This window comes from Panthera leo, chromosome B1 (genome assembly GCF_018350215.1).
Source record: "Panthera leo isolate Ple1 chromosome B1, P.leo_Ple1_pat1.1, whole genome shotgun sequence".
NCBI classification, from domain to species: Eukaryota; Metazoa; Chordata; class Mammalia; order Carnivora; family Felidae; genus Panthera; species Panthera leo.
In genome coordinates, this window is record NC_056682.1 from 26163645 (window position 1) to 26189922 (window position 26278).

Here is a 26278-nt window from a genome sequence, read left to right on the forward strand (position 1 = left end):
CACTCACACAGTCTCTGTTTTTCTCAAAATAAATGAATAAACTTAAGGAAAAAAAGATGCACATATACAGCAGCAAAACATTTGTCTTGGCTAACGCACATTTCCAGTTGCGATCAAACAAGGCGGCGCTCTGCCTGCTTGTTTTGGTCCTTACACTGGAAACAAGTGTCCTTTCTGAAGTCTGTTTAGGGCCATACTTCCCACATTTTTGTATTTTTGGTGATTTTGCTGTTTAAATAGGCCCCCAAGTATAGTGCAGAAAGGCTGTCTAGCATTCATGAGTGCAAGAAGCCTTACAGAGAAAATATATGTATGAGATAAGCTTTGCTCAGGCATGAGTTAAAATGCTGTTGGCTCTGACTTCAGTGTTAATGAGTCAACAATATATTATCAAGTGGTCTCTAAACAGCAACACTCCTAAAACAAGGTTACACATGGATTGGTTGACAAAAATATTATCGCGATAGATTCTCTGAAACCTCACCCTGCATTTTTTTCTACGAGCAATGATGTGACACCTGCTTATTCAGTGTTTGTGGCAACTTTATAGAATATAACTATCACAGATAAGGAGAATCAACCGTAATGCATTTTCAAACACCCCAAGGGAGCCATATGGCACTTACTACATCCTTGTTCATCTTTCCTGTCAGAACAGTCTGGGTTGCCATCACACAGCCAGCTCTTAGGGATACAGCGGGTCTTGTTGTCACAACGCAAAGAACAGTCTTCAGTGGGCTCCCAGCAGTCCAGCTCATCGGACCCATCAAAGCACTGCTGAGCTCCGTCGCAGTGGTACTTCCCCTCAATGCACTGGTTTCTATTCAGACACTGGAAGACTCCTAAAATGGAAAGGACCGGAGGCTCTCATCATATACTCAGTCATACTGAAGACTTAAAATTAGATTAACTCAGGGTGCCTGGGTGCTCAGTCGGTTAAGCGCCAGACTCTCAATTTCGGCTCCTATCATCATCTCACGGTTTACGGGTTCGAGCAGGGCATCAGTCTCTGTGCTGACAGCATGGAGCCTGCTTGCGGTTCTCTCTGTCCTTTTCTCTCTGCCCCTCCCTTGCTCTTGTTCTTTCTCTCTCTCAAAATAAGTAAACATTTCAAAAAATAAATAATATAAAATTAGATGAACTCCCCCTCATCCTGGAGTTTGCATCCTATTTGTGTGAGCTTTAGAGCTTATCTAATCCATGAGCAAGCTTTAGTAAAGTACTCAGGCCAATTATATTAACAAGCTGAACTAAGTTGTTTCATAAGCGTTCATATTGGTTTGGTTACTTTAAAAACTTGTTGGGACACTCCAAATCTGTTACAAGTGGTCTATTTAGCTCACTTTATGGCTCAGCCTTTCTAAAGGCAAATCCTGGAACACTTATGCAAATATGAGGAAGCAAGGAAGCACCAGTTAAATTACAGCCAGTAGAACATTTGCCTTCGATGTGATAAAACGGATACTGGTAGAATCCACATTCTGACACACTCTGATCTTTATTGATGACAATTTATCTAAGAAAGCAAAGCGTGATTAGAATATAAACATGGTACCTCATGGCATGTGCCCGGCCGGAGTGGCGTCATATGCCTGGCACAAAGGACTAGACAGGAGACCGTGACAAACCTGGTCTGTTGCAGAAGTGGGAACAGTTCCCTTCATCCGAGCCATCCTGACAGTCCCGTTTGCCATCGCAGAGGTACTCCTGAGAGACGCATTCCTCCCCATTCCGACAGGGGACAGAGGATTGGGGGCAAAGCAGAGGGGGCGCCGGAAGAAGGGCGGGGGGGCCGTTTGTGGCTGCCCCTTCCAACTCAGGATCTAGAATAAACAGCTGCTTCAGGAAATCAGTCCCTAAGGTTTCAGCAACAGAGATGCGCTCCCATTGTCCCCCTCCTGCAAAACCACGTCACGGCGGGGTAGTGCCATTTCTCCACCTCATCGGGACAAGCAGGGAGATGGACTCAAAGCCTAGATCCTTAGATTAGATGCGCTGCGTTGGCCCATCGTCTAATGGCTTCAAATTTCGGCCAACTGTTTTCTCCTTTCAGGCCTACCGACTTTTTTCACTGCCTGACGCCATATGCTAGGAATAAAAAATCAAGTTTCAACCAGACTTGTTCTGTCTGGCTCCCTGCTATAGCGTCTTGTGATCTGGGACAGGGAGCAGCATAATGTGGACACTCCCTTGTTGTGATGTTTCAGTTTCACTTCTAAAAGTTACCAGTTAGTACGTTCAACAACTAGCACAGCAACCCAACAGATCAGTTTGTAGGATAATCAAAGTTGGATTTTTACCAAAACGTTCACCTTGTCTTGGCACACTTTATTCCCTAAGAGATAGGTTCCTATGCCTCATGTTTCTCAGCCTTGAAAATCAGGCTAAACCAACCAATGAATCAAAAGGTAAGGCAGTTCAGACAGAAGAGGGAGAGGAGAGATCTCTATGGAGTGGGCACATCGAGGACAGAATGCCTCTGCCCTCCTTGTTTCTACCCTTCCTTTGGACTTCTGGCCACTCTTGCTGACAAAGCCCCCTGAATCCTGTGACAGGATTTCTTCTTTTTCTGCCGCAAGATCCAGGATCAGATTTTTGGGCTCCAGGCCAAAGGCATAGGTGAAGAGAGAAAGGTAAGCCAGCCTTAAGTAGGGCAATCTGAACTACAGGTACAGCTTCAACAGCAGGAAAGAACCGCTTCTCCTGGTACCCACAGCCCCAGAGCAGCTTTGCACAGGATGCTCCGCAAGATGTTGCTGCCTGGAGGAAGGGGGTTCCTTGGTAAAACCTGTCTGGGAAAGTGGTTTAGAACAAATTAAATGGATCTCTTTACGGCCAGAGGTTTATTACGCATTTGCTCGGGGTCTTGGGTCATTTAGCAAATTTTAAGAAACGTGTCAGCTTCTTACTCTTCCAGGATAAGGAAGTTAGGAGAAGGCCTGCTGACCTGTGGGTCGGGACAACTGCCAATATAAGATTCCTCTGAAAACACACTGACAAGAGGCAGGTAAAGTGGATTTCAGAGAATGACCCCACACAGGAAGACTCGCCTGAAACCTGCTGATTCTCTGCCAGGATGATCATTTTCCTTACGTCTGGCTCTTTTGACACGGAGAAGGGCTCCGGCATCCTCCTGTTCCACAGCAGGAGAGCTCCTCTGTGCACGGTCACCAGGTAGGGCTCGTGGGCCGCTATAATGCCGTCACTCCAGGCCTTGTTCAAAGCGTATGTTCTATTTTTTAGGAGGCTCAGACTTTGCAACCCTAAGGAAGAGTCAAGTTCTTACAAGCTGACGGAGAACATGCAACCTGTGACGGCAGGGGCAAGGGGGGTCATGGGCACCACTCAACTGAGGTTCAATGACCCCAACTGAAAATAAGTCCAAGGAAAGTGTTCAAAGCTCCAGGAAAGTGAGATCTGCCACATGGAAGCATCAGGTGTGATTTTACTGCCTCACATGCGGTCTGTGAACACGCTCAGGCGCCAGCTGCTGGAGATGGTTTCTGGGTGAGAGGACCGTCAACAGCCACGAGGCAGAGGCCGTATCTGGTGTCAAGTGTAGCTGAAGCATCTCTGCTCCATTTGCAATGGAAGTTGGGTTCTGTTACTTCCACTCACGGGAACAGAAACAGATTCTGGACAAAAAGCTATTAAGCATATTAGCTCTGAAGCTTACTACCTTTCAAGTCAAGAATCCAGACTTACAAATGGAACCAAGTGTGAGGTAAGTGACACGGGTCCCAGCTTTGCCTATGAGAGTCAGAATCTGAGCCTGGGTCTAGCCAGTTCTAAGAATGGCCGGAATCCTTGTGCTGAGACAAGATTCTCCCGCCACCTCCCGTCCCAAGCTTCTTCCAACTGTGCTGCTTGGTGTTGCACTTACCTGACCCTTTGGTAGTCCAGAGGATGCTAGACGAGCCAAGGTCTAAGGCCATATGGGTGTCGGCCGTCCAGGTGCCCATCCAGACTTCCTGTCTGCTTTTGCCATCAAGGGTCATACTTTGCAAATGTTTCCCACTCTCTACCCAGTAGATCACCCTCTTTGGCCAGTTGAGAAGAAGATGCAGTATAATGCTGCCTGTCCTGTAAAGGGTATGTGTGTCTGGGCCAGTAATGTTGGTCTTCTGAATAGCACTTCTGTCACAGGGCAGCCAGTACAAGTCCCCAGTGGATACATCCACATTTGCTGAGCAGACTGTAAGGAGGAGAAGGAACTTCCATTAGAAAGGACACTCAAATACACTCATGCATGGTCTTAAGTTTCGAGTTAAGGATGGACTCAACTGGAAACAATTAGGATGCAAAGACTGGTTCCTAACAAGCCTACATGGCTCATTCATCTGAGTCCCATCATACCTATCCTGGATCCAGCACCTTGTCTGTAGCACCAGCTCATGTGACCCTTACAACCAGCTGCTAAGGGAGAGATTCACCACCTTTCAGGAGTTAGAGATCTACGTGGCAACGCTGACACTTGAATGCAGGTCTGCAACTTTGTTTTTTTGTTTTTTGGTTGTTTTTTTTTTTTTTTTTTCTTTTTTTACAAACCCTTGTGTCGAGGGCTGACTTTCAATAGATCGCAGCGAGGGAGCTGCTCTGCTACGTACGAAACCCCGACCCAGAAGCAGGTCGTCTACGAATGGTTTAGCACCAGGTTCCCCACGAACGTGCGTTGCGTGACGGGCGAGGGGGCGGCCCCCTTTCCGGCCGCGCCCCGATTCCCGGGACGAGGGGCTCTCCGCACCAGACCCCGGTCCCGACGCGCGGCGGGGCACGCCACGCCACGCGGGGCGCGCGCGACGGCCCGCCGGCGGGGACGGCGGGGGACCGGCTATCCGAGGCCAACCGAGGCTCCACGGCGCTGCCGTATCGTTCCGCCTGGGCGGGATTCTGACTTAGAGGCGTTCAGTCATAATCCCACAGATGGTAGCTTCGCCCCATTGGCTCCTCAGCCAAGCACATACACCAAATGTCTGAACCTGCGAGGTCTGCAACTTTGGATTCACATCCCTCTTCATCGGTTAAGTATGAAAATCAATCAATTACATGTCAAGTGCCTAGGACTGAGATTGCTGCGGGAAAGCAGAGACTAAAGGGAAACCACAACGGTGGTATCAAAGGTCATTCGTGGGATGGACACATAGGGAGGTGACCCACAGCCAGAAGACACAGACATGATAGGCACCAAGTATATGAAAGCCACAAAGCGTTCGCTTCTAAGCGTGACCGCTGGGCACGACCCTACGAAGCACTCCCTGCTCCCATTCCGTTCACCATAGCCGGACAATTGGTCCGGGTCTAAGCTACATAGTACCTACTACTGGGCTGCAGTATAGCATAAAAGTTAGCAGTGTCAGGCTAGCGAGTCAGATCGCCTTGTTTGAAACACGTTCCAAAATAAGGTGCCCGTTAATTTTTGTGCCTCAGTTTCCACAAATGCATGGTAGGGACACTGCTTCTCTCAGTGTTGAGGATTAGAGTTAGTATGCATAAAGCTTAGGACAGTGTCCAGTATTTTATTATTTTTTTAAGGTATTTATTTTTGGGAGAGGGCAAGCAGGTGAGGGGCAGAGAGAGGAAGACAGAGGATCAGAAGCGGGCTCTGCACTGACAGGCTGACAGCAGCAAGCCAGATGTGGGGCTCGAACCGAAGAACAGTGAGATCATGACCTGAGTTGAAGTCAGACACTCAACCAGCCGGACCACGCAGGTGCCCCACTGTGTCAGGTATTTTCTAGCGCTGTGCCGGAGCTAGTTTGCACGAGCCTGTAACCGCCAGTTGTTAAATTCAGGGATGCTGCAAATTTGCTGTCCGGTAAGGTCATTATTGAAACTAAATTACATAAGCCTGCTTGTATTTGAAACAAAACTAAAACACTCATCACTTATTTTCCCGTGTTTTGTTACTGCACACCGGGTTAAGAGACATCACATTGGTAGCTTGAAATCTGGCACCGTGGGAGTATTTTCAAGCAGAGAAATTGGCAAACGCTGCACATCAGGGCTTTGTGTTAGGTTTTGTTTTCTAGTCCAGGGACTGACAAACAACGGCCCTTGGGCGGATTCCAGCCTGCAGTCTGTTTTCATAAAATTTGGTGGAGCACACCATGGTCATTCTACAGTACATGTTTTCGGCTGGTTGGGCATTCTACTGTTGTATCTTTTCAGATACAACTGGCCTTTCAGAGGAAGAGGTTGAAAACCCCTGGTCTGGGCTGAAGTAGCGGAGAAAGATGCTAATATTGCAAATTAAACTTACATGTGTCACATCTACAGCCATTACCTTTTAAATACCACAAAAATTGGGAAGATATTTTTCTAGTCCTTGAAAACTATTATCCAATTCCACACATAAGTCCTTTGTGTCAATAAACTAATTCCAATTGGTCTCCATTGCTACACTTTTCACTTGTTTATAGAAACACGTAGCAAACAACACTGCAGTAGGACTATATTCACTCAACGATGGCATCGATATCTTTGCCAAATCAGATAGCAATCAAGCATTTATTCACAGTTGGATTGTGTTAAATCTTGATTGAATTGCAACTATAAACTGCTTTTTTTATTCTGAGTTCTTGAATCTGTAGCCAATCTGAAAATCGTGTGGCTATATGAAATTTACAGTAAAGAATGTCGTCTATTTTATTATTTGTAAATAATGTCACATCCTTTATGCCAGTCAGCTTTATTAGAAACATATATAATATATATATGAACATATCCCCCAACCTCCAGAAAGCTGGTTCTTAATATAATATCCGGTGGTGTGCTGGGATATATATAAGAACTCAATTGTTAGGACTCCTGGGTGGCTCAGTCAGTTAAGCGTCCAACTTTGGCTCTGGTCATGATCTCAAGGTTCGTGAGTACAAGCCCCACGTCAGGCTCTGTGCTGACAGTTCAGAGCCTGGAACCTGCTTCAGATGCTGTGTCTCCCTCTCTCTCTCCCCCTCCCTGCTCACCCACTGGCTCTCAAAAATGAATAAACGTTAAAAAATTTTTTTTAAAAAAGAACTCAAATGTTAACTACCAGGAAGGTTGAGAAACAGACAAGGCATGGAACTGGGGCGTGGTACCAGAATGGGGAAGCCAGAACCCACAGGCTTAACGTGTGTTAGTTTTTCCCACTTCCTGGGTGTTAGGGTAGGAGCATATCTTAATGTTCCTCACGTTTTCTTTTCTTAAGTTTATTTATTTATATTTAGAGGGGGGAAGGAGAGGGGGCAGAGAGAGAGAGAGAGAGAGAGAGAATATCCCAAGGAGGCTCTGTGCTGTCGGCACAGAGTCTGACGCAGGGCTCCCAGTCACAAACTGTGAGATCATGACCTGAGCCAAAATCAAGAGTTGGACACTGAACTGACTAAGCTACCCAGGCACCCTTATTCCTCATGTTTTCATGAGGAGAAACTGGCATAGAATTGTCCCCATGTTCCTTAAGTCTCACTCCAGGAAAGAAGGGACTTAAGGTTGGCCAGTTAGCAAGAACAGACTGGCCACACCCGGTCCAGCTTCGCTCTTCTCTGTCGGGCTCTGACGTCTGCACAGGAGATGCACTCTCTCTGGCATGAGTTTCAAGTGGTGCCGTGCAGATTCAAGGTTGAGTGTCCAGTTGCCAGGACCACGGAATGTTCTTTGAGTGATTCTACATAGGTTCTTAAAGACACACACTCTTTCCTGAAAGAGGATTTGAAGCCCTCCCATTTTTTTTATTAGCAATCTCAACTGTATTTACCAGCTTTGCTTCTCAGTAGGACAGGATTAACGCATTCAAGAGAAAATACTGATGTTAGTATACTTTGATGTGAGGATAAGCTGGAAGCTGGGTTGTGAGGCGTCCTGGAGGTAACCAGCCCTTTCCCTGCTGTGAATGGCCTGCCTGGCTTTGTCAAGCTTTCAGCCATCATACACGAAAAACATACCCCTGTTCTCCAGATACATGTGGGGTTTCCCGACGCCAAGCAATTCTGCAACACGAGAACGTCCTACAATTCAGGGGCGCTTGGGGGTGTCTCAGTCGGTTGAGTGTCCGACTCTTGGTTTCGGCTCAGGTCACGATCTCACAGTTTTGTGGAATCGGGTCCCGCATCGGGCTCTGTGCTGACAGTGTTGAGGAGCCTGCTTGAGATTCTCTTTCTCTCCCTCTCTCTCTGCCTCTCCCCCACCCACATTCTCTCAAAATATAAATAAACTTAAATTGTAAGACATTCTTAAAAAATGTTTTTAATTCAGTTCTGACACCATCTACCTGCAGTTGGCATCAGACCCCGCAGGGTAAGGGCTCCGTCCCAATACTGCCCCCACTTCTGATGCCAACCATAAGTACAGGTTGTCCCCGGACTCTGAGCCAATGGCCCTAAATCGGGGTTCCCACAACCCCCTCAAATTTGATCATTTGCCAAATGGCTCACAGAACTGAGGGAGACACACTTACTGGTTTAGCGCATACAGGATACAAATGAACAGCCAGGTGAAGAGATTCACAGGGCCACATCCGAAGGGCCCACAAGCAGGAGCTTCTGTTCCCATGGACCTGAGGTTTGCCTCCCTTCCGGCACACAGGTGGAGGCTTCATCACATAGACATGACTGAGCACTGATTCCATTTCCAGCCCCCCCTCCCCTCTCCGGAGAATGGGGAGTAGGGCTGAGAGGTCTAAGCTTCTGGTCATGGCTTGGTCTTTCTGGTTAACAGCCTCCCAGGGTCAGTGATAAGGGTTTTAAAGTTTTTCTGGCCCTAAGTCGTGGAAATGGACCTTAAATTCAATTTTGCATTGTTGGCTCATTCAAGCCAAAGCTATTCCTCTCGCCCAGGAAACCCCAAAGGACCTAGGAGCTCTGTGTCAGAGCTATCACTCAGGAAGTTACAAAGCTCTGTGCCAGTAACCAGGGTCAGATATGTGTATTTTTTTCCTATTATTTCAGAGCCACCTACCCCAAGGACTCAGTATTCCACACGAGAACCCAGCTCAAGTGAAACTGCCAGTCTCCTAACATTCCTTGATATAATCATTGTAACACTGAAACCTATTAGCTAAGATTAGCCAGTGGAGCAAAGGTGGCATTTTTAATTAAATGGGAAGAAATTTAAGGCCACAAGTTTCCTCAGACAGCCATCAGCTGTATTGCAAGATCACTGCCCGCTTCACTTTTTCCTGAAAGTTCTCCAGGGCAGGTACCGGAAGTTGCAAGGCACCAGGCACTGTGCTTGCCCTCAGGACTCAGCAGAGTCCACTGCTCTGAAGGACGTCCCGGGAGCACGTCTTTCAGGACAGCACTGCTTGTAATAAAGCTTATTGTTGGTACTTACAGTACGCAGGGAACATCCGGAAATCAAATTACTCACCCTAGAGCTCTAGCCTCAGTTCCTTTTTATAAAGTAGATGTTTGCCGTTAGGCAGAGCACAGGGCACTAAGCTTGGGGTGTAGCACCCAGGAGTGGGAGAGAAGAGAAAGTATATATTACCATGGTAAGAAAATATCTTGCTAGTTCTCTCAGAAATCTGCATTGCAAATCACTTCTAAATTAGTGCAAGAAAAAAATCTGCATTGCAAAACTGAAGGATTTGAGGTCTATTTCTGTCCTACCCAAACTTAAGGCCAGGAAAATAGAATCTCAAAAAACTTACCACTGACCCCAGGATTTGCCAAATCATGGTAGCCTTTTAACAGTCTGCACAGCTCTCCTAAGCATAAGGGTAACTCTGATACTTCATATGTAAGTTAGTTTAAAACCATTCTTTTGGAGGTGCCTGGGTGGCTCAGTTGGTTGAGCGTCGACTTGCTCAGGTCATGATCTCACGGTTCGTGGGTTCGAGCCCCGCGTCGGGCTCTGTGCTGACAGCTCAGAGACTGGAGGCTGCTTCAGATTCTGTGTCTCCCTCTCTCTCTCTCTCTCTCTCTGCCCCTCCCCTGCTCTCACTCTGTCTGTCTCTCAAAAACAAACACTAAAAATAAAAAAAATTCTTTGTCATTAAGATGGATTCAGATCAGGAATAGGTACCTTTTTTTTTTTTTTTTTTTTTTTGGCTCTACTTAATTTTAGAGCCAGAAAATAAAGGGAAAAAGCCAAAATAGCCACCCAACTTACCTGTACGCTCTGTCCAAATCTCTCGCTTTTCTCCCGAATAGCCAGTTGAGAAGAACAGACGTCCCTGGGCATTTGTCCAGTAGATGAGGTTTCTTTTCCAGTCAATATCCAGTAAATAGATGTTCCTAGGATGCTCTTGAACCAGGGTTCGCTCTATAGCAGTTCCCATAAAACCAACTTTCAACAAGTAGAGACGTTTGCCAGAAGAAAACACCACCTTTAACTCTACCAAGGGAAAGAGGAGATTTACTGTTTGGCCATTTGCTAGGTATGCCCAAATGCTCCCTTCTTGAGCAATCCCTCCAGCTGAGGTACACCTAGAAAGGGGTCTTATCAAGTTCGCTTCTGAGGCACACATACAACCCAAATGCCCTAGCTTTCTTAGAGAAGGGAGCCATTTGGGCAAATGAAGTGCTGATCAGCTTTCCCAAGGCACAAACCCTTTGGATTTTCTGCTGAAAGGTTCACACAGAAGCAGGAGGATTAGGGTTGGGGTGGTGCCCCATTTCATTCAGTAATGTCCTCGAATCATTGCTCGTGGCACTCAAGTCTCAGTAGAAAGAATTTTAAATTCAATTGCCCACTTAAAGAAAAGTTACTTGGGAACTTAACTGGATATATAATGTTCAAGGTACGATTTAAGCTCAAGTCCTGAGTCTGGCACAGTAGTGTATTATATACACCATGAGTGCATTCAGTGGCTACCCCTGAGAATTGTGTCCTTTAAAGGTAGTTAGAACGTGAACATACTTATAGCATTTTTTTAAATTTTTATTAGTTTTCTTTACTTTTGAGAGGCAGAGAGAGAGATCGCAAGTGGGGGAAGGGCAGGGAGAGAGGGAGACAGAGAATCCGAAGCAGGCTCCAGGCTCTGAGCTATCAGCACAGACCCCGATGCAGGGCCTGAACTCACGGACCATGAGATCATGACCTGAGCCGAAGTCGGATGCTCAACCGATTGAGCCACCCAGGTGCCCCCACCATGTCTTCTTCTTAAAGCCTCAATGTTCTTTAGGAAAAAGTAACTTGGATAGAGGGGTTCAATGGAGCATGTAGCCTTAATATTTCAAAGACAAAACCAGCAGGAAGACTTTACGTTAACAATATTGACATAGACTCTCTGCTCACAAACAGAAGCCAGAACATATAATAGTTATAAGACTATGGAGGATTACTTTTCTTATACAACTTAGATTTTCTGGTAAAACTGAGTGGTGTAAACTATGTTTTTCTAGTTTAAAAATCAATCAAACCCAAATATCCACAGGTTGATGAATGGATAAACCAAATGTAGTACAGATAAAATGGATTGTTATCCAGCCTTAAAAAGAAATTCTGGGGGCACCTGGGTGGCTAAGCGTCCGACTTCAGTTCGGGTCATGATCTCGTGGCTCGTGAGTTCGAGCCCTGCATCAGGCTTTGTGCTAACAGCTCCGAGCCTGGAGCCTGCTTGGGATTTTGTGTCTCCCTCTCTCACGCTCTCTCTCTCTCTCTCTGCCCCTACCCTGCTCACGCTTTCTCCTTCAAAAATAAACAAACACTAAAAAAAATTTTTTTTTAAATTCTAACACCTATTACAACATGTATGAACCTCAAAGGTATTATGCTAAGTGAAATAAGCCAGCAACGAAAGGGAAAATACTGTATGATTCCACTTAATGAGGTTCCTCAAATAGTCAAATTCATACGGACCGAAGGTAGAATGGTCGTCCAGGGGCAGGCAGAGGAGGAGAGGAAGGGGGAGTTATTGTTAAATGGGTACAAAATTTCAGTGTAGGAAGATGAAAACGTTCTGGAGATGGATGGTAGTGATGGCTGCAGAAAAATATGAACGTACCTAATGCTACTGAACTGTACACTTAGAAGTGGTTAAAATAGGAAGTTCTAGGTTATGGACTTTTAACACAACTTAAAAAACTAATCAAGATCTTTGAGAGTGAAACTTAACCAAAGTAAGGTTGTCAGTGCAAAAGTGATTGATCCCAAAATGGAAGCCACGTTATTTCCAGGCCTACCATGGAATGTGACTCCCAGAGCCAAACCCATTTCACCCAGCATACTTACCACTACATGTACCAGAAGGTAAAAGAAACATTCCCTCTGGACAAACACACTTATAGCCCTTGGGATGGATGGGGGACAGGAGACATAAGTGGCTACAAGAGCCTGGAGCACATTCTGGGTATCTGCCTGTTGTAAAAGAGAAATAGATTAGATACAATTTCAGAATTCTCCATATACTAGTTCAAAACTGAAGACTCAAGGGGAATTAAATTAGTTTTGCCTTAAGAGGAATCCCAGTATCCTTGTTTCCTTCTAGATTAGGCATGCTGACCTTTAAACTCCCACAATCCCCTTTCAGATACTGGCAATTACTTATCCATGTTAAGCTCAAGCCAATAAAGCTTCAACCACCAGCATCTTCTCCCCCCAGAGTTAAGGCAAAATGCTGCCTAGCTCACTTATAGGAACACTCCTTTAGAAGTAAATAGTAGTCTCAGTTCTCTACTTTGGTTAGTCTCTCAGACACAGTAAGAACCATTATCTGAGTTGAATCTGACATATAATTACTGATTGACAAAAGTTTTTAACTCCTACTCTTCTATAAATGGGATACTGGGCTTTCTTCAACTTTCTATCAAGAGCATAAAACTTTAAGGTCAACGACAATTAATGTGTCTGTGAGTAAGCTATTGTAGCCCTTATGTGAATAGCTTATTACCCCGTTTCATGTATTTCAGACTTCAAGAATCTGGTTACTACATTGGACTTGGACAAACCACAAGGTACATGCTTGGAAGGAGTTTCCCAGAAAAGGATTTTGCTCATTTTCTCTTATTTAGAAGTCCTATAGAATTCTGGCATAATACCCAGAACATTTTCCCTGCCTAAAAAAGTAGCAAGTTCCAAGAGCAGACCAAGGTAGTAATTTAGGCCATTTCTGTTTAGTGTACATTCTGATGCATTAGCATTTCAAAAGCAAGTCCTTGACATACCCTTGGGCTGCTGGGATTTGTGCAGGACAGAGAAAGCAGATATGGAAGCATTCAGCAGCACCACTCTCTCCTTTGGGGTGTGGGGTGAAGTGCGAAACAGCCGTATTTTATTTGCCCAGAAGAAAGAGTTCTCAAATACAGCTAGTCCTATTGGATTGTCACCTTCCAAGAAGATCTCAGGAAAGGTGTGCCTCCCACTGCCGTCCACGTTTACCGTCTCTATGGACTAAAGGGTTAGAGTCATGAGAGCAGTGTACCGTTAGCAAGAGATGCCGAGGTCAGTGCACCTCTTTCATGCACACTGATTAACATCTTCATGAGCTATCAACTTGACAGAGATGAAATCATCTTAGGATTCACGGAAGGTAATGCCAAACCCAGTGGTGCAACTGCATCTTGCACAAACCGGGTCACAGATAAGTTACAATAGTTACTTGTACAACACATTGTCTGCATCCAAACTTTGTGCCAAGTTCTTTCCCTACATTTTCCGATTGTCTTTTGAAGAAAAACATTTTAGCTGTTTTCAGAGAGGGCAACGGGAGCCCAAAGAGGTGCCATAAATTGCCAAAATCACAGCTGATGTGATAGGCTTAAAAATATGATTCCCCAGGGCACCTGGCTGGCTCTGTTGGTACAGCATGAAACTCTTGATCTCAGGATTGGGCCACACACTGGGTGATGAGATTACTTTAAAAAAAAAAAATTGACATCTTTAAAAAAAAAATGACTCCTAAGCCTATGCTTTTGGCCACTGTGTCATATTGGTCTGTCAGTTTGATGCTTCCAAAAATGAGATTACACAAACTGTAATATTAAGACCTCGAAATAGGAATATAAGTAAGTACTAAGTACTTAACTATGTTATTTCAAGGAGGTGGTCTGCCATCTTAAAAGGTTTTACATCCTAGGCATGACACAGAATATGCCCTATACTACCAGTGCCAAGTTTGACTGTAGTATTTAAGAAAGTCACAATAGGGGCACCTGGGTGGCTCAGTTGGTTAAGTGACTCTTGATTTCAGCTCAGATCGTGATCTCACGGTCATGGGACCAAGCCCTGCATCAGACACCACACTGAGCATGGAGCCTGCTTGGGATTCTCTCTCCGCCACTCTCTCTGCCCCTCCCCATTCCCTCTCTCTCTTTTCAATAAACCTAAGGAAAAAAAAAAAGGAAGTCACGCCAAGTCTCCCAACCTATGTTGATATCATCAGACTCTACCTAAAGATACTGTGCAATCCTAGCTCGCTTCTCTCCGTTTTCACAGCCAGAAGTATTTCACAGTGTCGATGCAAGACCAAAGAGAACTTCGCAGTTACCCACAGTCATACCAAGACCCAGGTTTAATGGTTTATCTTCTCTCCCGGACCTATTTCCAGTACCTCTTTATAGTCACTGATCCAGTAGAGCCTGCCGGTCACGTGGTCGAGTGTCAGTCCTACAGGCTCCTCCATGTTTACAGCTGCGAGCACCTTCCTATCCGAGCCATCCATCCCTGCAGTCTCAATAGTTCTCATGCCTTTCTCACCACGATTTACCCAATACAAGGACCTGAGAAAAGTAAAAGGGGCAAGATGTTAACAGTCCCCTCCACTGAACAGCCAGGTCCCCTTAGCTCTCTTGTACAGGTCCCAGATCACCACACTGCTAAGAATGCAGGAGATTTCTGCCCTCAGACTCAATAGACTGAAAAGTTGGGCCTCATAACATTCGATTTAGGCTTTAAACTCAAGATTTTTTTTTTTTTGGAGCAAATAGGTTGAAAAAGTTGAAGTGTTCTCTTATCAACTTAAACTTCTAAGATAACCAATGATTTGGGATATAGTCTCAAAGAAACACTACTTACTTCTTTGTGGGAAACACGATGAGCTGCTCTGGCACCAGATCTTTTTCCAAGATTTTGACGTAGCCTCTGCCATCACTTAAACCAGCACAGATGACCCTTGCGAAGCTGCTCGCCCAATACAACTGTCCCGTGAACCAGTCCAAAGAGACACTGTTCACCGTTTTAAGTTCTGAGGATACAGGAGACAGTGTTCTGTTCCCACAGATTTGGACCGAACTTGTCTACATGTTCTGATTTCAAGCTACACAATGAGGCAAATAGGACACAGGGAAGGAGGGCCAGAGATGTGCTATGTCCAATATGCAGTGTGCAGCAGGGAAAGAGAAAGATCTTAGCAGAAACATAACCAAGAAATCGAAGAGAATGCAACCTCAGTTTGGGGCACTATCTCAGAAGTCTCAGGTGCATTGTTAGGAACTGTACCTCTTAACCACTCGCAGAGGATTTCTGGGCACCCAGGACAATGCTAAGCACTTCCGCACATGTACCAACTCTGGTTTAACCCCCACACTTACCCAATGAAGCAAGTGCTATTCCCTTCATCTTACAGATGGTGGTTCAAAGGAGTTAGCAACTTGCTCAAAGTCACATACCTAGTAATAGAGTGGAGACAAACCTTGGCCTGAGCCCACATCCCCAAACTTTCTGGACTACTTAACAGTGACTTCATTCTCCAGTTGGACTCTACCAAAGCTCCCATGGAGCCAAATTAGATAGTCTTATCTCAAATCGGGACTGTACAAACTCTCATGATTCCCAAGGAAGTCACAGAAGATGTCCAGATGAGTAACACAGGCTGCTTATACTCTGTTGATGTGGCTTTAAGAAGCTATAGGGTTCTTCACGTCAAGAAATATACCTGGATAGAGAAGAACTGAGTTTGGCTTCCCAAGGACAAACACATTTAAGATTCCGTCCACCCAAAAGTACATGCTTCTCTCAAGATCATATGCAACAGAAGTAGGCCTCGATTTTATAGGTACAAGAGGTTCGTAGATGCCTGTTCTTCGATCCAGGACACCAAGTTCTCGATCTGCTGCTATAAGAATTTTAACAGCATCATCTGTAATAGAATTGGAAAAGGAGTAGTGACACATTCCTTTGAAACTTACTTTCATGCCATTCTCTTTAACCAAAGAAGCTGTCCCTGCTGAAATGCACTTACCCTGAAGTCTGGACTCAGGAGTGTCCAGAGGAGATCTAGGGGACCACCTTAAGTCTTAATTCCTCCTCTAAACTCCAACACATTCAAACTAATCTTTGGAATCTCTTGGCCCATTTGATTTCAGATTCAGCCCTTCCCCCAACCCTAAACGGACGTCCTCTCTATGCCTCATACACAGAAGCCAAATAAATGAACTGTCCCATCCTTAAAGAAACACAGGCCCAGTTAAGATTTTATCAGTGGGGTCCCTGGAGCCCCTAGGTGTATAGCCTAGAGAATACGTCATTTTAAAGACACTTAATAGCAACTGAAACTCAAATTGGCCAAGGAATGTTGTCATAGCAGCTTCTTTATGGAAAGAATAAAGTCTTCTCTAATACTAGACCCTAAAGGGAATCACCCATAGTATTTCTATCTATAATTACTGCTAAGGGCACAGCAAGAGCTAGGCTTTACTTAGGGTCTCAGAGCTCACCTGTAACTCGACAACTGGTACCATTGTAGAGCTGGTGACCTTGAATACATTCACAGGAGTAAGAGCCTGGTGTGTTGTGACACAGCTGGCCACAAGGACTGTAGGCCTTGGAGCACTCATCTAGATCTAATGAGAGACAGTTGTAAGTCAGAGATGACCAAGGAGCAATCCCTTGAGTATTTTTGTTCCTTTGAGCTACTTTTCAGACGCTCACTGGACACGTATTATGTGGAAACCACTGCACTGGGTGCTGGGACAGACAGTCCCTGCCTCTGTTGAACTGCCATCCACATAAGTGTAATTCAGCAGAAACATCAATATAGAGACCCCAGAAGATGGATCTAGGTTGCCCTAACAACATTCTTGGGGGTGTTGCTGATTCAGAATGAATGGTAAGATGTGGAAAAACAAAGACTTGTGCACTGCTGGTGGGAAAAATCAAATGGGCCGCCCCTGTGGAAAATAGTTGGATGGTTCCTCAAGTTAAACAGACTTGACCACATGATACAACGATTCCACTTCTGACATATACCCAAGAGTATTGAAAGCAGGGATTCAGACATCTGCACACCAATGTTCGTAGCATTGTCCACAATCGCCAAAAGGTAGAAACCGTGGCAGTGTCCATCAACAGATGGATAAACAAAATGAGACATATACACACAATGAAATATTATTTGGACTTAAGGTTTTGGGGGGCCTGGGTGGCTCAGTTAAGTGCCCGACTCTTGGTTTTAGCTCATGTCATGATCTCACCATTTGTGAGATCAGGCCCCACATCGGGCTCTGCATGGACAGCACAGAGCCTGCTTGGGATTCTCTCTCTCCCCTACTCTCTCTCTCGCTCTCTACCCCTCCCCCACTCATGTTCGCTCTCAAAATAAACTTAAAAAAAAAAAGATTCTGACACATGCTAGGACATGGATGAACCTTAACAACATGCTAAGTGAAATAAGCCAGACACACAAGGACATTTACCACATGATCATATTTAGATGCAGGACTAGAACAGGCCAATTCATAGAGACAGGAAGTCGATAGAGGTTTCCAGGGATTGGGGACAGAGTTATTATGTCACAGGTATGGAGAGTTGCTGTTGGGAGGATGACAAAGTTCTGGAGATGGACAGTGGTGATGTTTGCACATGCTGAGGCCACTGGAGTATACACTTAATGATTAAGTTGGTGTATTTTATATCATATCCATCATCCTGCAATAAAAACTTTGAAGATGAGCCAAATGAATGCTGACCTGCACAGCTCTGAGCGTCCGGCTGTAATTGCCACCCGGCTCCACACGAACATTGGACTCCCCAGTATGTGTCCCTGCACTGCCCCTCACAGCCCCCGTTGGCCAGAGAGCAGTTTTTACCTGGTAGAGACAGGGCAGCAGTCAGGACGGCTTAACACGGTACAGATCAAACATTTCATAAACCGTTGTGTTACAAACCCCCACACTGTGTAAGGGCCATATGACTGTTTTGACCCTGCTCCCTGACCTAGGAATGTGGAGGCTTTGGGAAAAGACCAGAAGACAGGGAAAGTTAGGAAACTTGGAGCAGAGGAAAGGAATTTTTAGGTGGACAGTCCGGACAATTTCAAATGTTGGCATATTGTTCCGCCCACAGAGGGGCCAGCAACCTCTTCCTTAATTTCTCCAGAAATGTGGGTGGTCAGGACCCTTGCCTCAGGAAGCTTTATAGCAGTTTATTAATTTCAGTGAATTATCTACACAGGACCAGAAGCCTGTGCTTTGTCCCACTGTTTATGCTTTTACGATCTTACTTGTTCCTTTAGTAGAAAGCTGCTTTCACAGCCTTTAGCAGCACTAAAGAGGTTTCATTATACACATCTAATACCAGATTTGAGGAGGAAATAAGACAGATGACAATGTGCCTGGGGTCAGGTGCCCCCTCTCCCTCCACAACAACTTGAATCAACAGTGATTTTTATAGTGAGAACTGCAAGGTATTAAAGTTTGAGAGGCGCCTGAATCGCTCAGTCAGTTAAGCGTCTGACTTCAGGTCACGATCTCACAGTTCATGAGTCTGAGCCCCACATCAGGTTCTCTGCTGTCAGTGTGGAGCCCGTTTTGATCCTCTGTCCCCCTCTCTTTGCCCCTGCCCCGCTCTTGCTCTTTCAAAAACAAGTAAACATTCAAAAAAAAAAAAGTTTGAGTTGCTTCCCTCAGTAGTTTCCATCCTCACCAGGAAAGTCTTCCTAAGTCTTTCTTCAGTTAAATCCTTAGAGAATTCACCATATGGTCTTGAACACATGATGTGCTTCTCAGTAGCAAAGTATGCGTTACTCCAGAATTTTAGGAGCCATGTGGTTTGGGGTATTTAGCTAGTCTATTTCCCTAAAGCCATAACAGGAGAAGAACTCTCAAAGTTTCATGGCACAAGTAACATTGGCTCAAACTCGGAAGACCAAAACCAAGGCTTGGAACCTGTAACCTGGGATGGAGCCGTCACTGAAGGATTAATAGGTGTTTTAGTCCACGCGTTCCCAGAGTGTAGACCCTATGATTACCAAGCAGCGCTGGCTTACTTGGTCCGATTCTCCCCACCCCTGCATCGGGCCAACCCAGCAACGGGGTCCTCACCGCATGTAGCGGGCTCATCGGTACCATCTGCGCAGTCTGCTTCCCCGTCACACATCAGGGATTCCAGGATGCATTTCCCTTCATCACACCTCACAGTGCCTTCTGGACAGGAAGCTGTGGAGGCAGGAAAGCATTCTTTTCTGACAGCACTGGGGGGAAGGGGTGATAGAAACACTTATTACAGTAAGGTGGCCGCAGTATTTCTAGAACCCAAAGCAAGTCTAGGTAGGAAAGGATGTTGTGTCATTTGAAGCAGGGTTTTCAGGGAACTGGGACTTAAGACTTGATAACAAGGATGTTATGCCACTTGGGCACTGGACTGAAAGAATATTGAATTTGAATTCAATTAGCATTAAGTAGTTCCAATTGAAATGGTGTTACAGTGAGTTAACACGTGCCCTAAAGGAAGACTCTTCTTAAGCCAGTTTAAACATTACAAAAATGTTAGAATCTGAATATATTCAATACTGCAGATTTAATCCTGGAAAGACTGAAGTAGGATTGGGATTTACTGAGAATCTGGAGTTTCTACCACATTGTTGGGGGCGGTGGGGGGGAGGGTGTAGAGAAAAGGAACGTAATACTCATCAAGTGCTTTGTAAGGCAGGGCAGTTGTGGGGGGGGGGGGATCCTCTTTTAATGAGAAATTTTCCTCTCCCGTCTTCACTACACCAGGACGGGAGGCACCTGTTAGGAGACTGCCTTCATAAGCCGGTGCTCGGGTGTTCTGTGCATTGGCCACGTTGAGTAGTGGAAACATTCGAGGCAACGCTCAGAGCGTCCACCACAGAGCTATTATTTGAGCACTGCTTTAGGTTTCCATGGATAACTAAATCTCGGTTATTGCTAGGAAACATCCTGTTTTTAGATATAGGATGGAAGTCTCGGTCACAGGAATGAAACGCAGCTTGCAGAAAGCGGCCCACATAGTACAGCCTTCCCCTTTAAACGAAAGGCCAAGGCCGGGGGAGGTGGGCGGGGCGGGGGACTCACCACAGGCTTCCTCATCGGAGGAGTCACCGCAGTCATTGACGCCGTTGCACTTCCAGCTATCCATGACACACACCTTGTTCCTGCACTGCCACTGCCCGGCCAGGCAACGGTTCGGGGAGCACGGTGCTTCGTCAAGCCCGTCGCCGCAGTCCTTATGCACGTCACAGAGCTCCCAAGCATCACGACACCGAGAATTTCCCGGACACTGGATTTTTCGGCCAGGACATGCTGTTGGTATCTCTGTCAAAGGCAGGAGTGGGCTCAGGGGGGCAACGCCCCTGAACTTGCTTGTTCATTCAGGTTTACTCAGGTATTTATGGTCTGCTTACAGACCATAGGTATTGCTCGTTTATTCAGGTATTTATGGTCTGCTCGTGGATTTGGTCTATAGAAAACCCAGAACTGAAAGGGATGGTAGTGATTAGCGGTGTGGCCCCAACTTTGTATACTCAAGTTCATCCCAGAGGAGTTTAAAAAGGCAACGGAGGCAAGAATCTTTTAGGTCATTTTGCAAAAATACAGAAGTGGATAAAACATCCCCTATAATAACGGAGACCATATCTGGAGTGAGCCCGTGTGGCATAAGGCTGTTTAGTGACTTGTGTGTTACGCTCAATCCTGTGGAGGTTCCTCGATGCCGCAGACACAGAGAACACGTGTGAAGATACACGAAGTTGTACGTACCACAGTTAACCTCATCGGAGCCATCCAAGCAGTCTCCGGTACCGTCACAGAGCCAGCTAATAGAAATACATTTCCCGTCATCACACTGCCAGGCCTGAGGATGTCCACCGCATACTTCCTCTGCAGGCCAGGGGCGGTATTCGGGGGCAGAAAGGAAGAGGTGTTTGTCAGGGCACACGCAGCTTTTAAATTTGGGTTTCATATTAAGTCTTGTCATTGGCAAAAGAATAATTAATTCCTGATTCGCCACTGAGTCAATCCTGAACTTGCCTGTCCTTTTCAGGTTATCCTTAAGAACACATTGTACCCCGGCCTCAGGGGTAATCACCTAGCAGCCTGATAAAGCTTATGCTCCCCAACATGCTTCTAGAACACAGTTGTCCGGTAAAGCCTGTTGTGACTACAGAAGAGTGTTTTGGACCTATGCTGCCCCAAATGGTAGTCACCAGTCTCCTGTAGCTGTGGAGTAACTGTAATGTGACTTGTATGATAAAGGAACTGTATTTATTTAAATAAATTTAAATCTTCACATGTGGGGGACACCTGGGTGGCTCAGTCAGTTAAGCATCCGACTCTTGATTTTGGCTCAGGTCCTGATCTTGTAGTTCGTGAGTTCAAGCCCTGCATCGGGCTCCACACTGACAGTGTGGAACCTGCTTGGGATTCTCTCTCTCTCTCTCTCTCTCTCTCTCTCTCTCTCTCTCCCTTTTCCCCTACCGCACTCACTCACTCTCTCATGCTCTCTCTCGCTCTCAAAATAAACTTTAAAAAAATCTTCATGTGTGGCTAATGGCCACTGTAGTGGACAGTACAGTTTTACAAGTTCGCTTCTTCAAACCCCTTTGGTGTTTGAGACTATATCAAGAACTCAGACAACCTGGAGACTGTTAGTTTGGGGTTTAATTAGATCTTCAAATACTTCGAAGTATGCCTTTGGGCAAGTAAACCTGGAGAAGTGGGGTGAAGTATATGGGGGAGCAGAGCACAAGGCATTGATGCAAGTATGAAATGTAATTCTAACCTGCCCTATTACAGGTTTTCACACCAAAGGTTTCACATTAAATTAGTTACAGTAAGTGACCAGTCCAGGAATGTGCATGTGGGGTACAGAAAAGGAGTACAGCGCTCTCCAAGTTCTTTGCGGGGTGGGGGGGAGTTCCTCTTTTAATGAGGAATTTTTTCCCTCCATATTTACCGCACAAGGATGAGAGGCATCTGTTAAGAGGCTCTCCTCATCTATAGGTGTTCAGGTGTCCCTTCTGGGGCTGGGAGCACTCTTAGCACAGAGCCGTTTGAGCTTTATTTCAGGAAGACATTTACCAAGTAGCTAACTTGGCTTCTAGTGGTTTTGTAGTTTTCTTTATACTCAATTTGTAAAGATATCTTTTAGTTGAACAAAATCCCTAAGCAAAGCTGAACTAACTTACTGTATATATTTACAAGTAATTGTGTGCGCTGAGGTCTGCCAAGGTTTCCTATAAAGGAATCTGTATGATTGCAGTTTCAGGAACTGCCACATGCTTCAGCCAGAATTTAAGGCGAGAAGCCAGACTTTTGCTGGGTTTTCTATCCCAACCAGCCCTCCACACTCATTTTGATAATAATGCTACCAACACCTACATCCCTAGGCTTACCAACTGAAAGCCTGCAACAATCCAGAAGGCCCAACATTTCCGGATACCCCCTAAGAGGGAAAACCACCAAACCTGGCACCGTCAGCCAGGCAACAGCCCAAGGGCCCATCTAGGAGTCCAGACACGGGGAGGCCGCTCACCACACTGCTCATCAGTTCCGTCGGGGCACTCTCGCTCTCCGTTGCAGAGCCAGGCCACGGGAATGCACCTTTCCCCACAGGCAGCTTGCCTCGTCATGTTGCACCTCACTTGGTCTACGTTGGATGAAAAAAAGCAAATCCGTGAGAGTTCCTGGCTACGTTGGCCACAAGGGAGCACCTTTTCATGGTAAGCTGCCGTTAAGAGGTCATTCAGAAGGCCTTCCGTCAACTCATACTCAGGAAGACACTTGGGGGGATTCAGTATCATAAAATCGCATATGACTTCTGCAGTCGTTACTACATCAGAAATAGTTCTTCAGGTGGTATAAAGTTGGGGAACTGCCATCGCCTGTCCCCATTAGAATAAGGGGCTGGCGTGCGCTCTGCTCAAAGAGACACAGGCACTGCTTTCGCTCCGGTTCCGTCTTAAACAATCAGTATGAATAGTTGCACATTTAGAAGTCCAAGTTCAAAGACGGCACTCTAGTTTACTTTTAAGCATGTGCAGACACATCCGAAAATTAGATTAGCATTGCGGGTCCCTACATACTATCTTGATAAGAATGCCTCTCATAGGCTGGTTATAAGCATTTGTTAAGTCTTCAGTTATCTGCAGGAGATTGATTTACACTCTCAGTTTTGTTCAAGTTATGAACTTGTGTTTGTCAACCTTGAATGATTAATGGTCAAAAATCAGCCTGTTATAGAATGTGGTCCCCAGAGGGAGGCTCCAGGAAGGCCTGATTATACTTAGTTTATTATGCTGTCATAACTTTGAAAAAGAAAGAGCCAGCCTTTGGTTCCTAGAAAAGATGAGCCACATGGCCCATGCTAGAAGCCTCTGCAAGATGCACTGAAAACCCTGTGCAGTCCTACTCCCTGGGACAATTTCAATATGGAACGGAAAGTGGTGCAAAGTTGTGTAATGGAAGTTGACAACAGAAGGTCGTTGTGTAGACCACAGCTTCTTTGTTAAGGGACCATTTCATAGTCTTACTTGTATCCCTCTAACATAGCGATTTTAGCATAGCTACTCAAGGTATGGTTTTTTTTTAAAGCTGACTTGCAAAAAATATTTTAATGAAATATTTAGAACGTATTGGTTACTAATGGGTAGCTAACAACTTTGCCGATGACTCACATACCATCCAGGCAATCTTACTTAGCTTAACCCAAACCACTGAGAGCAAGTGATGTTACCAACTGCTAATGTGGGAGCACAGACTCAGCTGTTAGACTACATAGGTTGCATTTCAGTGAAACCGCTTACTAACAATAGGACCTTGGGAGAGTCACTTCCTCTCTTTGGATCTCGGTTTTCTGGTCTATAGAAGGAGACTACTAAATAAGTGATCAGAAGAGGAAGAGTCAGAGATGAAACGACCACAAAGCCACTTGGCACAGTATACCCACCATATAAATCGTCATAAAGTGTTAACTCTTTTGCTGCCTCTTCCAGCAGATCCTTCCAGAAGGATCCCAGTTAGGGGTTCAGTCAGCTCTCAGAGACTCATACTGCCAGGTGAGTCACACCTTGAACAATACGGTGCTCTGGTGCTTCTCAGTTTCGAGACCATGTGTGCATCGAGATTCTACACATCTACAGATGCATCTCAAAACATTACTTTTCACTTATGTAGACGATTGCTGTGAATGAATACGACACTTATTAATATTTTTACTTCTATATTAATTTTAGGGTAGCTTTCTCATAGTCTGTCAATACACAAAGTACAATGATCCCATGCTATTCTAAAACGGACATCCTAAAGAGGTCTTCATGCCAGAGGGCCTTGGTAACCACTGCTTAGTAAAAAACCCAAGTAACTTAAAACGTTCTCCAGGAGTGGTACAAAAAGACCACCCAGAGCAAAGGCTTCTCATCCCTGCAGAGATGCTCTGCCAGGTTAGGCAAAAATCTTGTGGGTGAGAATCCCTCCTGGAAGACAGAGAACTCAGTTAAGTGGTACCTCCTCCGAACTAGTTAACAGCACCTTGACCAGGAGTCTGCGCGAGTTAAAATGACCAGCCTTCAATCTATGAGGGCCAGTAACCAGGACCTGTCAAGAGATCAGCATGCCGGCAGGCCGGGCGGTTTGACAAACGCTGGGCACCTCCTACACCTGGCTAAGCCACCAACCAGTCGCCCAGTCAGCCACCATCTGGGAACTGTGGGTGTCTCAGTCACCCTGGGACACGGATTCAGCTCTCCTCTGCCTTGGGGTCTGCCTAAACCCGAGAGGTATCAACAAGTGTTGCAGGAAGTCGCTTCCTAACCGCACCTCAGGCCCAAGCCCGGTCCCCCTACTCCACCCCCGCCCCCGGGGGGTGGGGGGTGCTGTTTCCGGAGGGACTTCCCTCTTCCCCAGGCCCCGGGCCTCCACCAGGCTAAATCTGCTGTCTGGGGAACCCTGAGCGAGGGTCCCATCAGAGACCAGGGCTGCAAAGCGGATCCCACTTGGCCACGACACAGCGGGGGGGGGGGGGGGGGGGGGGGGCGGGAATTGGAGGGGGGAGAAGAAGGTGCGCCCTGCACTCAGTGTGCAGAGAGCTCGCTCCCACACGCTTGGGGTGGGATGAAGGAAAGACGCCGAGTTTGACCGCTGTGCCCACCTCTTCCACCCACTGGGCAGGCGGGGAAGGAGGAAAGGGCAGAGAAGCAGGGGGCCCCGCGACTCAGCCGGCGGCCCCTCCAGAATGCCGGACTTCACCCTCCTCTGTGGAAGGTCACTGCAGGAACCGGGGGGGGGGGGGGGGTGCTTCGCGCACACCAGCGAGGGTGCCCCAAGCTCTCCTCCCGCCCCTGCAGCGCCTCGCAGCCCGCCACCCCTGCACGCTGCCGTCCCTTCCAGGACGCCCTGCCGCGCGACCCCACTCACCGGTCCCGGAGCCCGCGAGGCCGCCCAGCGCGGCCAGCACCGGCGGCAGGAGCATAAGGAGCGCCCGGAGCCCCATGGCGGGGAGGGGACAGGGCGCCTCGGGGCCGGAGTCGCGCTCGCCGGAGGAGACCGCTGGCGGGAGGAGCGCAGGCTGCGCCCGGGGCGGGCTTTCTTCCGCTCGCGCCGCTCATTGGGGATGACGGCGGCGGGGGCGGGGGGAGCACCACCGCGGCCGGCCCCCGGGGAGGCGCTGCCCGGGACCCAGCCGGGCTGAGGGCAGGACGGCGCCCGCCTCTCCGCGGGGTCTCCTCTCCGGCAGCGGGACAGCGGCCACTCCGCTACCTCGGGCCCTGGCCTCCGCCACGCTCGGGGGCCAAGTGGGACTGCTCAGCCGCGCTTAACTACGGGGTTCGAGAACTCTTATGGGCACAGGAATCACCTAGAAATCTTACTCGGCAGACTCTGATCCCGGAGGTGTGGGGCGGGGGCCTGAGAGCCTCTAACAGAATGATCGTCAGGTGACGCCTTGGCTGCTGGTCCTCAGACCTCACTTTGAAACAGCAAACTGAGGACAGCACGGCGGCGGCGGGGCTCGGGAGCCCTTCTCTGCGAGGACTTCCCCCTCTCTGCCTCCTGTCTTCCCAGCGCCCCCCGGCCAGAGCCAGGCCCTCCTGCGAGGGGTCTGTACTGACAGCGCGGAGGGGTCAGTCGTCTTGGCCGGCGGTCAGAGTCACAGCACAAAAGCCCCGAGAAACATCATACCGCTTTCC

General features: G+C 46.8%; 1 protein-coding gene across 3 annotated transcripts; it reads right to left on the reverse strand.

The window, feature by feature from the left end:
• Positions 1-741: 741 nt before the first annotated feature.
• Positions 742-25605, reverse strand: LOC122217445 (low-density lipoprotein receptor-related protein 8-like). Of its 3 annotated transcripts, none has more exons than XM_042934414.1 (16): positions 22630-23036; positions 20856-20975; positions 20172-20411; positions 19179-19292; positions 17826-17945; positions 16575-16700; positions 15794-15997; positions 14935-15103; positions 14471-14639; positions 13086-13311; positions 12154-12279; positions 10090-10314; positions 3884-4195; positions 3094-3263; positions 1629-1823; positions 742-842 (listed from the first exon to the last, which is right to left on the reverse strand). In XM_042934414.1, exons 1-16 carry the CDS (start codon positions 22895-22897, stop codon positions 825-827), a joined length of 2802 nt encoding a protein of 933 aa, XP_042790348.1. In that variant the 5' UTR covers positions 22898-23036; the 3' UTR covers positions 742-824. The 3 variants fall into 3 exon arrangements, with proteins under 3 accessions (XP_042790348.1, XP_042790349.1, XP_042790347.1); XM_042934415.1 differs by lacking the exon at positions 742-842 and adding an exon at positions 25509-25605 and having other exon boundaries at positions 1449-1823; positions 22630-22743; XM_042934413.1 differs by lacking the exon at positions 742-842 and having other exon boundaries at positions 1449-1823.
• Between the last annotated feature and the right edge of the window lie 673 nt (positions 25606-26278).